General features: G+C 36.8%; 1 protein-coding gene across 2 annotated transcripts in view; it reads left to right on the top strand.

Annotated features, from left to right (window-relative positions):
- cttnbp2 (cortactin binding protein 2) overlaps positions 1 to 13,185 on the top strand; it is a 90,373-nt gene that overhangs the window by 51,054 nt on the left and 26,134 nt on the right. For both annotated transcript variants that reach the window (XM_088924334.1, XM_088924335.1), the window contains exons 6-10: positions 1,576 to 1,675; positions 5,076 to 5,226; positions 8,820 to 9,074; positions 10,729 to 10,846; positions 11,648 to 11,914. In XM_088924334.1, coding sequence (XP_088780460.1) covers positions 1,576 to 1,675; positions 5,076 to 5,226; positions 8,820 to 9,074; positions 10,729 to 10,846; positions 11,648 to 11,914 — 891 coding nt within the window. The remainder of the gene's footprint in view (positions 1 to 1,575; positions 1,676 to 5,075; positions 5,227 to 8,819; positions 9,075 to 10,728; positions 10,847 to 11,647; positions 11,915 to 13,185) is intronic.

Genomic DNA, 13,185 nt, shown 5'->3' with positions numbered 1-13,185 from the left:
TTGTTGACCAGTTATGGACCAACCTACAGTACAGTACAGTATGGTTCTTTTTCATTTTCTCATTAGATTGTTGTTTATACTCCAGATTACGCCTCCAATATCTAACGTACTTCAAAGCACACCATTTTATCTATATTGCACTACTTTTGCAGACAGATGTTTAATCCAAGGTTTTATGTTATGTAGTACTATTTGTGATCTTAGCAACTTTTGTACTAATTTTTCCCAAGCCTTAAATTTTTAATTTCCCATTGCAATTGTTAAAACAGCTTTGTGTGCTTATAAAATAGTTTTTCTATGTAAATCTGTACCTAATATAATGCTGATTTCAGTTCCTCATAAAAAGCACAATAATTCATTGCTGTTTCAGCTTCTAATTAGCCCATGTTGAGTATAACAGTCTTTATGCATTGTAATGTTCAGAAAGGTTAATCTATTTTCCATAATATATTCTGAAAATAATTTTAAAACAATTGATCGCCGAATCACTAAAGTAGAGGAGATGTATTATTGGACATTCAAAGGTTTATCTGGTTTGGTTTTTGTAGCTTCCTTTGTGTACCTAATAATGAAAACGAATAAATAAGGAACACAAAGCCTTCGAGTCTCTTGAAACCAACCTGTTTAAAATGCTCAGAATGCATTATGAGTCACTTCAACAGCAATGACTTCTAATCTTTTCTATTAGCTGTACTTTTTGTAGCCTGCCTTGTGTGTACTGTCTGTTACCACTGCCTTCAAACATGAATGAATAGAAAGTCTTATTTGACCCTAGGATGCAGATGAGAAAGACTTTCTTATTATGGGTCTCAATATTATATGGGTCTTGTAGGAGCCATGTGATGTTTTAATTTGGTTATATATTTCTTTAAAAACAATCCTGTAAATCTGTTGATGTTCTACTATTTGAAAACCACTTTGTTTTGTTTACGTAAATTGTGCGTATGCCTTTAAGACGTCCCATCGCCAGTGCTCATTAATGTAAATTCTAGAAGTTTTAGATTTCAAAAAACGGAGAGGGAATTAGGGCACAACGGTTCTGACGTACTTGTGTAGGTGCGTATTTAGTTCACTTGAGCTTTGAGGAATAGTTTTGGTATTGTGGAACACATCTCCTTTTTTATGTTTGTTGACGAAACCAAAGTGAATGTGAATAAAACATGTTTAATTTTTAAACCTGGCGAAGTTTATTGTGGAGTCTACACGGGCAAAGTCAGCCATAAGCTCGCTATTTCTTATGGTGGAATTTGGATACTACAGGTCTGTTCTCTCAGATTTGGGCCTGCGCTCTAGGATTAAGACCCACATTACCCAAATATACCCGTTTTACCATTCCACAGAGTTAGCTTCATTAACGGGCATTTACTTTGATGTGTAGTGTTATCTACAGCTATAAGATATAGTGCACATACAGATTGCTTATGGCCACCTTCCATATCAATAATTCTGGCTCTTCTGGTGTCCTTGGAAGCTGATTAAATCAGTCCTTTTAATGATTTAATTTCCTTTAAATCAATGTAGTGTGATGCTTACAAATTCTGTCTCTAATGTCATCGTGTGGATGTCTTTTTATAGACTGTGTTAAACTGCTGCTGACTTCAGGAGCTCGCACGGATGTACCCGATAAACATGGATTTACACCTTTACATAAAGCTGCTGCTCATGGCCATTTCAGGTTGGTGAAAGATATCGTCAAATTTAACGAATAACGACGCTACGCTTTTGGCTCGTTTTTTGTTTGCTCTAGCTGTCGTGTTAGTGTCGGATTTGGCTAATGCTGCTGTTTGCGTTGATCCCTGTCTTCTGTCTGATGCCGCTGTAACACTCCTGACACCTGCGGAGTGACAGGGAGAGAACAGGCGACAGCTGCCCATCTGCATCTGTAAGTCGTTGGTGCCACAGACGCAGATGGGCAGCTAAATGTGTTTGTTCTGCATTTTCTTTTCTTTTTTCATAGGCTTGTCAGAAACCCTTTTCACATCATAGGTCCTTTAAGAGTTCAATCACTTTATTTATCAAATGCGCAACAATACAGCATGCAGGAGTAGTTGCTGGCAATGAAATGTCTTTTCTACGAGCTCACGGGGGGGGGGGTGATAAAAATCTCAAAATTAAGGTTACAATTGTGATGTTTAATGTATTTTTTAATGAAGACGTCCTCACTCAGGAGGCAATTACAGTATGTGGCAGTTCACTTTATCGGCATTTCATGTGGCGGTTAAAACATTTTCTACATTTTATTTATTGTTTCTATATCCTGAGCACTTTACTTATGTTTATTAACAAGTTTAGATGTGTTTATTAGTTTGTGAAACAGTGGATGTTGGATTTTACTTTGATCATACTGTACACATAATACATAATGTATTTTTAGTGTTGCACTTTTGCCTTAACAATAATTTTGTTCATGTGCTCATTACTGTTTTATGGTAATATTTTAATACATTTCTAAGTTTTGTAAGCTTGTTTTAGGTGTATTGAGATATACTGTATTAGTACATTAGTAGGGAATCTCTTCTTTACATTAGGGCAGAACTTAGCTGAAATAATACAATAAATAAAATGAATGCAGCACACAGTATGAACATACAGTAAGAATAGTTACAAACGAGAGACCATTTGGTCCATCTGGCCCTTTTTAAAAGGTAGTTGATCTCATCCAGTTGTTTCCTGAAAGAAGCCTTGGTATTGACTTCAACAACATGACTGACTAGCTTGTTCCTTGTCAAGGTTCCCACAATCCTTTGGATAAAGAAATGCCTCCTGTTTTCAGTTACAAATGTTGAAATTGCTTCCATGTAATTTCCACTTGTCTCTTTTTAGTTGGTATTTCACTGTTCATTCTGAAGATATCTTCTGGTTTGAGTTTGTCAATGCCTTTAATAATTTCCCTTTGAAATCTTCACTGTTCAGGACTAAAATACTTCTGTTCCTTCAGCCTGTCAGCATAGAACACTGTTTGCTCTTCTGGTCTAAATAAGGCCTTATTAGTGCATTATACAATTTTAATGTAACATCCCCTATAAAATAAAGGGATAACAAATCTTAACATTTTGATTGCTTTTTAATTACTTTTTCTAGAAGATTTAAATGATGTGTCAATATACAGTAAACACCTATGCCTTGTTCATACTGTAGGTCCCCTCTTTTATCTTGGTGTTTCCCCATTTTGTATTTATTGTTTATGTTTTTGTTACCTGCATGCAAACCCTGCCCTTTTGTACATCAGAATGTATTTTATCCAGATCTTCGTATGCAGTATTTCACCTGCCACTTTTACAGTCTTTGTGTAAAATGATATGTTTCCTATTTCTGAGAAAGAGTAGCTGGACGTGACAGTTTTCCTGAATAGAAAATAAATTTCAGTCACATGTCATGTCCTCCCTGAAACACTCCTCTTCTGGTATTAAAACTACCCAATACTGCATATAGAACATAATGGAACATTGTTTCAGATGTCTGCACACTGGTCATATCCTACTTTTGTGATGAATGGGTACATTCAAAATGAGTGAACATGACATCACAGTGTCCTGTTTTAGAGATGTAATGAACAGTGTTACTCCTCAAGACTGATAGGAAGCACAAGTTAAGCAAAGAAAAAAATTGCACTGGTGTATTATCTGATTATTCACAGTTATAAAAATAGATGCATGAGACTTAATAGCTGTGTGTACTGTTAGATAACCGGGGGTGTTCACACTGCAGTATTCCTTATTTAGGAGTCATTTATATTTTATTTTATTACAACAGCTAAGTAGTAATAACATTAATAATAAGCTTTATTTTATATAGCACCTTTAAAAATGGTTTACAGAAAAAAGATACACAATGAATGGATTGTTACAGAGTTATTACAACAGCTAAGTAATAGGTCCTGTCACCCTTAGAGTGTAGATGGGCCAAGGGGACAAACGGGAGACCAGAATTAGATGAACAAAGATTGCGAGATTGTGGGTGGGACATGAGTAAATCAGATAGTTACTGAGGTGCTGAGCCATGTAGAGCCTTATACTATAGGTGAGGATGAGGTGTATAGGTTTAGTTATTGATGTTTTACATGGCTTGGCACCTCAATACCTGTCTGAACTTTTATCGCCCTACTCCCCACCTCGCAACCTCTGCTCTTCAAATTCTGCCCTCCTTACTGTCCCCCAAGCCCGTCTACATTGTATGGGCGACAGGGCCTTCTCCTGCTATGCCCCCAAGCTCTGGAACTCTTTGCCCAAGGATATTAGAGAGTCACCTTCTCTAAACTCCTTCAAATCCAGACTCAAAACCTTCTTCTTCAGAAAAGCCTTTACTTAACTGGTTCCATTCTTCACCCCTCTGCTCTTCTTAATACCACCTTCTACGGTCTCCTCTATTGTTATTGTTGTATTGTTGTAATTATAAATGTGTCCTATCTTGTGAAATCTACTTATTTATTGTTGTAGTCTTCTTATTTATTGTTATTGTCATCCTGTAAAGCGCTTTGAGAAGCCACCTTTAAAGGCGCTATATAAAATAAAGTTTATTATTATTATTATTATTATTATTATTATTATTATTATTATTACAGAGTTACATTTAGGGTTTGGAATATCATAGGAAAGTAAAGGGGTTGACACGGAGCTAGTTAAACAAAAGCCCTTCTGAAGAAGGTTTTAAATCTTGATTTGAAAACACTCAGGGAAGGTGACTTTTTAATATCCTTAGGGATTGAATTCCCGAGCTTTGGGGCGTAGCTGGAGAAGGTCCTGTCACCCTTAGAGTGTAGATGGGCCAAGGGGACAAACGGGAGACCAGAATTAGATGAACAAAGATTGCGAGATTTTGGGTGGGACATGAGTAAATCAGATAGTTACTGAGGTGCTGAGCCATGTAGAGCCTTATACTATAGGTGAGGATGAGGTGTATAGGTTTAGTTATTGATGCTCTCCAGAAGTCCTGACTAAATTAGTCTGTATTTTGTGTGAATCAGAATTATTAGCCACCCACCCCTATTTTTACAGTTGTGTGGGACACGTTCATACTTGTTTCGTACTGTATTTACACTTGAGTATCTGGTTAAACGTGTCCTGTTGTCTCCTCAGGTGTGTTGAGCTGTTAACTGGCTGTGGTGCTGATGTGAACTGGGCTGCACAGGGAGGACAGACCCCTCTGTATTTAGCCAGTGGCAGCAGGAGCCCTGAATGTGTGAGACTCCTGCTGGCTGCAGGAGCTGACCGCACAGTGATAACAAGAGTAAGTCATACCTGCCTCCTTCTTCAAAAGCATTTGAAGGCTTAGCTGTAAAATAGTTTCTTGCAACGAAAAATCAAGAATTGATTTTTTCCAGTTTCATCAAATAATTCAAAAGGTTAATCAGGGTTAGAAAACTAGCCCTAACTGTAATAAAATACTCCAGAAAACTACAAGCTTGTCTTTTATTATGAAGATGTGCCATTCAGCTATTACCATTTTTATTTCTCATTTGTTAGATTTTTAAATTGTTATACTGTACTAGTTATTTTAAATAAATTCTAAAACACAGTGTTGCAATAAAATTTAACTTTTTGTTATTGGCCTTTTTAAAGTAAAGCTAGAGAAGAAATAAGGTATTGTGAGTTCCTATGGCAACATAATTAATTCATTTTAAATTCATGAAATCTTTCTTTAGATACTGTTAATATCAAATTAGTCATCTCTATACATTTTTCCCTTGCAGTTGCATAATTATCTTTAAAAAATATTTAATAATATTAATCCTAAATTAGTGACATCTGGTTACTCCCTGCCATGATCACAGTTGAAGACAGAATGTTGATATTCAGAACCTGTTTTATCTTTTGCAGAGATTTTGTTAAACTTCCAGAGTATTTGGTTTTAATAAGATGAAAACTTTGTTTTCTTTTAATTTAGCTAATTCTGCATTATTATCCACAAAATGAATGCTTTCAAAGATTTGCAAAATATTTAGATGTATATGATATGTGGGGTCAAAAAAGTATTGGTACAGTACATTGTTTCATGAAGTTCAAGTAGTTACTTTAGCTGCATCAGTATGTGTAAGTTGCAAAGGAGTGGGTAGTTTTTATTTTCACATTAAAACACAAAACCTCCATTTGAATAACAAATGCTAAAAAATTCTGAAAAGTAATTACAAATGAAAACCCAGATGAATAGTAGAGTTCCCATTCTCATTAATTTACATCCTTGCATTCATTTCCTCTTTTACATCCTTTTTTAAGCATGCTTCTTCCAATTCAGGAACGCGGTGAAGCCAGAGCCTATCTCGGAAAGCAGCGGGCACAAGGCAGTAGACACCTTGGTTGGGACACCAGTCCATCACAGGGCACACGCAAACACAGATACAAACACACTTACACTCAAGCCTACCAGTGTGGCCGATTTTTCCAGAATGCTGTTCACCACTGAGTTGCCATGCCAGCTTTCCACTTTTCCACGATCGCCATTTCCCTCTTACCAGTAACTTCTCATAGCAGTTTTGTTTGAAGGGATAAGTGGTCAGGGCACCAGCTGCCAACCTTTCAGAGCTCCAAAGCTTTGGTGGTCTGGCTGTGCCAGATGAATAATTTGGAAGTCGCTAAATGTGGCCTTTCTGATGTTCTGATGAATGCGAGGTTTTAATGGGAAGAGAAAACAGCACTCTAATCAGGACTGTATAGATTTTGGAGTCATATGCCATTGCATAGGATTGAATGGCTGATGTACATGAAGTGGGAAAACCCCTCAGTTCCTGAAATGCGCATAGGTCGATGAGCATTTCTTGGAGACTGGCATGGGCAGGTAAAGGGCAGAGAGCCCATCAGTAAGAGGAAATTATTCCAAATCAGTGAAAGTTTATGACATTTTGGGGGGCTGCCAAGAAAGCGGTTGACTTTCCTCCAAACAGCCAGAGAGTCTGCAATGATTAGACCCATTCAGAGGAAAACAGTCCTGCCCTTGGTAGCAGAAAATAAAAGAATAAAAGCTCCTTGAGTCTAATTGTATTAATTAAACCTTCTTAATTAGGCAACATGATGCTGATGGTCTGGAATCCAGCCATGTCCTAAGCACCCTTGACAAAAAAACTCAGTGGTAGTACTACTAGTTGCTAATCAGCTGTGGGGTAGCTATTAGCTACTAGCAACCAAACAAGCCTGATGAGTTGTGGGGCCTTCTCGTTTGTTATCGTTTATGTGTTCTTATAAATGAGAAGAGGTTGTTCGCCCCATTCACATTACTGAACAATACCATATTTTATACCTGGAGCAGACTACTCAGGAATGAAGTCCCTTTCAAAACACCATCTGGAAAGGGACAATCTACAGTAGCCAACCAAACCTAACCTGAATCCACAGTGTCGGCCACTTGAGCTGATCCTTTTTAAACTTCATTTAAAAGTCTAGAAAACTGCCTGTGTCCTTCTGAGTCAATCACTCAGGTCTGCCCAGTGCCTACCTCATGTTTTGGGAATGCCCTGTGAGTGCTTTTAGATGTATGTGAGTAATGTGCTTTTGGATGTGACTAGGTCACATCAATTTCCCTGTGACTAGGTCACATCAATTTCCCTTCGGGATCAATAAAGTCTTATCTATCTATCTAGGTAACAGAGCATTCGACTTGTCTTCCATATTAACGATTCCCGAGTTGCTGTCAGTCTCCAGGCTTGATGTCTTTTGTTTACAGCTCTAAATGTAGCCAAAAGATCTATTTTACAAGGCTAGTGGAGACTGATACACTGTTAGAATCACTTGGTTGCACTCTTTTGCAGAAACTGTTCTTCTGAGGAGCTCACTCCGTTTCTAATAATGACATAATGAGCCACTGAATAAAGGAATACTGCTTTGGTGTTAACTTGATTGGCTGAGGAAAAGACAGCGCTGGCTAAAGATGAAAAGAATGAACCAGGGAAAGGCACTAGAAATGATGCTCACAGAGTTATGAGAGTTAGACCACCTGGAAAGTTTTTCTACAGTATGTAGGAGAGAGGAAGTGCAAGATCACAATTTGACCTCCCAATGAACTTCAGTTACATGGCTGGACTACATTTTGCTTGTGCAAGAACTGTGACAGCATTGATGCCCCTTTTCATCTTCAGAACATGTTAATTGGCCCTTTCCCACTTTTGTACAGTATATATTTGTGTAATTCATTGTTTCCAAATATATCAGACGTAATACTATTATCTTCAGTCTTTATAATATTAACTTTTTTTAATTTTACTGTAATTTTCTTCTGAGGGCAAACAGTAGTGTAGTGACATTGCTACTGTATATTTTGAATTATGACTTTATCCACAAAGAGTTAGGACAGTGACATTGAAATGATGCTTAGAGAATACTAAAATATTTTACAAGAAAGCTACATAAAACAATATTGTTAGTGATGTTATAAATGTTACATAATTGGCAAATTAAGCCAAGAGCACAGTTGTTCTGGTGGGTAATTAAATATTATCTCAATGCTGCTCAGAGGGTTAAAGTTGTCTCTAAGGTTTTCTCTCTTGTACTTACATTAGAAGAAGATAACTGCACAAGTTACAGTGAAGTTGTTATTTTTGTTGTCGTAACTGTTTCATTTGGTTCTTGCCCAGTTTTTTGTTTGATAATGATAGTTTTTTTCTGGTCAGCAGTTCAATTTTGGAACGGAGCAAACTTCTTATACTATTCACAACAGTACTACATCATCATAATAAGCTGGGTGGATGCTATTCATGGTGTTCCCTCAGAGAGAGGATGTTCTGCGCTATTTTTAACATTATAATAAGGTTTCTGTGAGCTCAAAATCAAAACAAAAAGAGAAAGAAGCACTTCATAAAGCTTGTGGCACTCCTTGTTCTTGTGTTTATTAAGGACAGCTGGACGGCACTTCATGCAGCTGTTGATGCTGGTGATGTCAGCAGCCTCATGCTCCTCATGTATTATGACTCTTCCAAAAACGGAGGCTCTGCCAGTGAACTGGAGAGGAGTGTTGATCCCCCCCACTCCAGTTACACGAAGATCATCCGTTCCTGGGGAAAGAGGCCTGGGCTGCCTGGCGACCTCATCAACCACGCTGACAGAGACGGCTGGACAGCTGCCCACATCGCAGCCTCCAAGGGATTTAAGGTCGGTCAGCCAGAGCACATTGAAGGAGGAAAGAGAGCAGCGGGACTGTATTAACGAAATCACACTGCGGCACATAGATCATGCTGTGTGTGGAAATCGTGCTGTTTGGGAAAAATACTTCATAAAATCAGTTCCTGATTAAAAGACAGTTCCTTTATGTGCTTGTGTGCATGGCTACTCAGGAAAGGTAGTGGTGGTATATTGTACTGTATATGCATAATTATATACAGTAAAATATAACACAGTTTGCCTTTTGACTTAAAATGAATGTAAATGATGGAATTATGGAATACCATTTTAAATTCTAAAGTTTATTGTATTACTGCCCAACCTGAAATACCCCACAATCCCTCCCATTAATCCCTAACCTTCATTCTTTCCAACAGATTTTTTAGGGACAGGTAACATACTGTAGGCTTTCTGACAAGAGAAAAAAAGTGAAAATGTTGCTTTATCCTAGTATTCTGTTAAAAGCCATACACAAAAGAATAACAAAGGTGAATTTCAATATTGAAGCAACATAAGCACAATCTAAAATTAATTGAAATTATTGGAGTGGAGTTTTTTTTTTTAAATAGCTCTGATTCAAATTCTCCAGGGCAATTGAGACATTTTAAGGTTGAGAAATTAACTGAAAGGTAAAGTAAAACTACAGTGCTTTTCTACATGTATTAGGGCAGATACTAAACTTATTTTACAATGTTATTAATTTGGCTGACATTTTTATAAAACAAATGCTAATATTTGTAATTCTGATGCTGGGTATTTACTGAAGCAAGTAAAGTATCTTGCATCAAAGTACAAGAGTATCCCACAAGAGAAAGACTGGGATATTCCATAATCTTTCGGTTACAAACCTACCGTAGAACCAGTACTCAACACTACTGCCCTAATAAAGGCTTCCACTGTATTTAACCAGTTATTACCAGTATAACCAGTTACAATTATTAATAACCACAAAGAAAGCTATTGAGATCTGAGAAAGGATCTGGAGTATGTGCTTTAATTCAATTTCTCCTAATGTACTGTACATTGTTGAGTAGGTACAAATAAAAAGATTTTAAAAAGCTAAAAGTAATTTCATTAGAGGTTTATAGTTTCAGCCTTTTCAACATTCCCTCTGCTAGCAAGATGTTAAAGGGGAAACCTGTTGTGAAACAAGATTAAACTAAATGATTTCAAACCATAATGCCACAATGCTCATCTCAAATCTCAGCCTCCGTTCCCAGAAGGAAATATGTCTTCCTCTTGTACAACCTTGTACTGCTATTTTCTGATGTGTTCCCAATGTGGATATGTCAGTTTTGGGTTGTGATTAACACAGGGAAACAATGGTGACGTGTAAGTCACAAGATAACATTCCATATTCCTAAATTTCATCTCGAGTCCTCTGTCCTTTATTGTTAAATACAATAGACCTACCTGTAGATTTTCTTACTTACTGTAGTTCCTGTCTAGGCAGACACCTTCTAAAGATGTAGATATTTTGCTGAAGTGATGGTAGGTTGTGATATGCAATGCAAAAGTTTCGTGAGTGATGCCTTTTAAACTGCATAATTTAAAACAGATGTATGATTGCCACAAAAAAGAAAAAAACAGCATTCTTTTAAAATATTACAGTGAACAGCATGTGCGGTTTTGCTTTTGCTTTCAGAATTGCCTAGAGGTTTTGTGTAGCCACAAAGATCAAGATATTGAGAAGAAAGACAGGTGCAACCGAACCATCCACGATGTGGCTACAGATGACTGCAAGGATCTTTTAGACAACCTGTGTGAGTTTCTCCGGGGCATAGTAACCCTTCGATTCTCTGCTTTTTTAAAACCAAACTGGGCGTTCTGGGTTGGGAGAGTGTCCATTTTAAAAGTTGTTGTAGGCTAGATTGATTCTAGTTTTTCATTTTGCATCTAAAAATGGGGGATTAAGACATACTGTACATCATCTGTTTAGTTCAGGAAGCACTGACAACCCTGATAAATGTCAACTGAATGGTGAAGATGAACATGGACGTGGAGATACACAAAGCTTTTAGGACAGCTTCAGCACAGAGTGCTTATATTAAATATTAATATGTTTGCTGTCATTTTATTAAAATTAGAAATTTCAGTCTTTTTATGTTTGTCTCAGTAATTACACTAAATAGAAAAAAGTCATGTTTACGCAGCTGTCTTTTACTTTTTTAATAATCCGAGCAAGCGAAGATCTTTTGTTATTCCCAGCTGTTTCCTGTCCTTATGTAGCTCACAGTCAGACAGCTGACCTAATCACAAAGTTCTCCTAAATCAGACTTACTTTCTAATCGAACAGGGATGCTTAAAATTATGTTTTCAACACAGTACTTCAGTTAAGGGAATCAATATGTTATTGAAGGGCATTGAAAAGTGACCTAGTTAGACAAAAATACTTCTGGAAAGTAAGAGGTGACCCATTTGTTTAACATCAAATTAACAACAGGCTGGGACTTCACATACCCATTTATATAATGTGTCCCATGTGGATCTTTTTTTTAGTCTAGTGGAAGTATGATACAGTGGATACTTTAAAAAGCACACCTTTCAAACTTTTCTATTCACAGATTCATATAAGGTTCTCGTAAAGATCCACAGGAGCACAGATGAACAGATCTGTTCAGTGGATATTGCTGAAGATGAAATCACTATAGGGGTTGTAACAGTTCGGAAACATACCAGCTGGGAAGACATGTCCAAAAGCATATCCCAGGCTGTTGTGAACCACTTTCACTTTCTTTCAAGTGGATGGGAAGATAGGAGCTCGGTCCTAAATATCAATATGGATGCCCCCATTGGCCTGAGTGCAAAAAGCATATTTTCAGTCCAGATAGGTAAGGTGTTTCCAACTAAAAAAATCCTTTTTATGCACCCCTATTACAATTTCTGTGCAAAAACCAACAGAGTAACATACAGTATCATTTATAGTGAACCAAAGGTGTTCACACCTTTATTGTGTAATCAGAAAATGAAAGAATATGTTGAATTGTGTGCCTTCCATAATCCACAGAATGAAACAATGGCAGAAAGGCTATAAAACTAGTATTCCTTCTCAATTAGAAGACTTATCCTCTTTTCCTATACCTCTTGTTTGCATTAATAGCCTAATACCCCTTTCCCACTAGCTGAGTCTGTTATTTTTTACTCTGTTCTTGCAAGTAGCAGTTGGTATTAGCAGTAATATGAATATTTTAGTTCTGAATCTCAGAAACTGAAAGAGCAACAGTGAACTGGAAGTGACTGGAGAGAACCAATTCAAAAATGATTATACATTTTTCAGTTATTAATTTCATACTCACAAACCTTATGTAGGTATCCTTGTTTGAGATTTTAAAAATATTTCTGTTAAAAATAGAAAGCTAAAAAGTATAATAATTCAGTGGGTTATTTGCAGTTTTGGGTGGCTTGTTAAATGCACTGCAAACTTGCTAAATTGCCTCCTCTCTCTTTAATTAGAAAATTCATGATTCATTGTCTTATAAAGTCAAAACACTTTGCTGCTTTTCTGATAAAGATACAGAGCTGGATATGCTCATGGAAATGTATGCTTTCCAATAGCTTCTCTTAGCACCAGGATTGGCAGCAATGTTTTACCAGTGCATGAGCACCTCTCTTTTCCACTGCACTGAAGGCAGCTCGCAGACTGCCCATTGAACTGGCAGAGCATTCTGGGACAGAGCCAGAGATGGACAGAGCCAAGAGGAAAGCCTCTTCTAAAGAGGCCTAATTGAGCTTGGATGTAGCTACAAAATTCCACTTCAGATATTTACAAATCAACAATGATATTCTTAATCCCAATCTCTTTAATAAATGTTTAAAGCACTTAAATTTTGGATGTTTTCTGAATTTTGGATGTGATCAATTCGAGTGCAAACTGCAAATTCCAAGAGCATGTTTACTTAAAATATCTTATAAAAATATAGGATATAATATAAAAATAAGTATGTGGTTCCATATTGTAACTCAGTTTTCTTTGCTGTTCAGTCAATAGGTACAGCAAAACTATAATACATTTTAACTATGGATAACTGTAAAACTGATTTAATAATATTTTTTATAACTGAAGACAAAAATCTTGTGAAAACCCCGGATTTTAAATATGTAC

This window comes from Atractosteus spatula, chromosome 8 (genome assembly GCF_055471065.1).
Source record: "Atractosteus spatula isolate fAtrSpa1 chromosome 8, fAtrSpa1.hap1, whole genome shotgun sequence".
Taxonomy (NCBI): domain Eukaryota; kingdom Metazoa; phylum Chordata; class Actinopteri; order Semionotiformes; family Lepisosteidae; genus Atractosteus; species Atractosteus spatula.
This window is presented reverse-complemented; position numbering and strand designations above follow the sequence as displayed.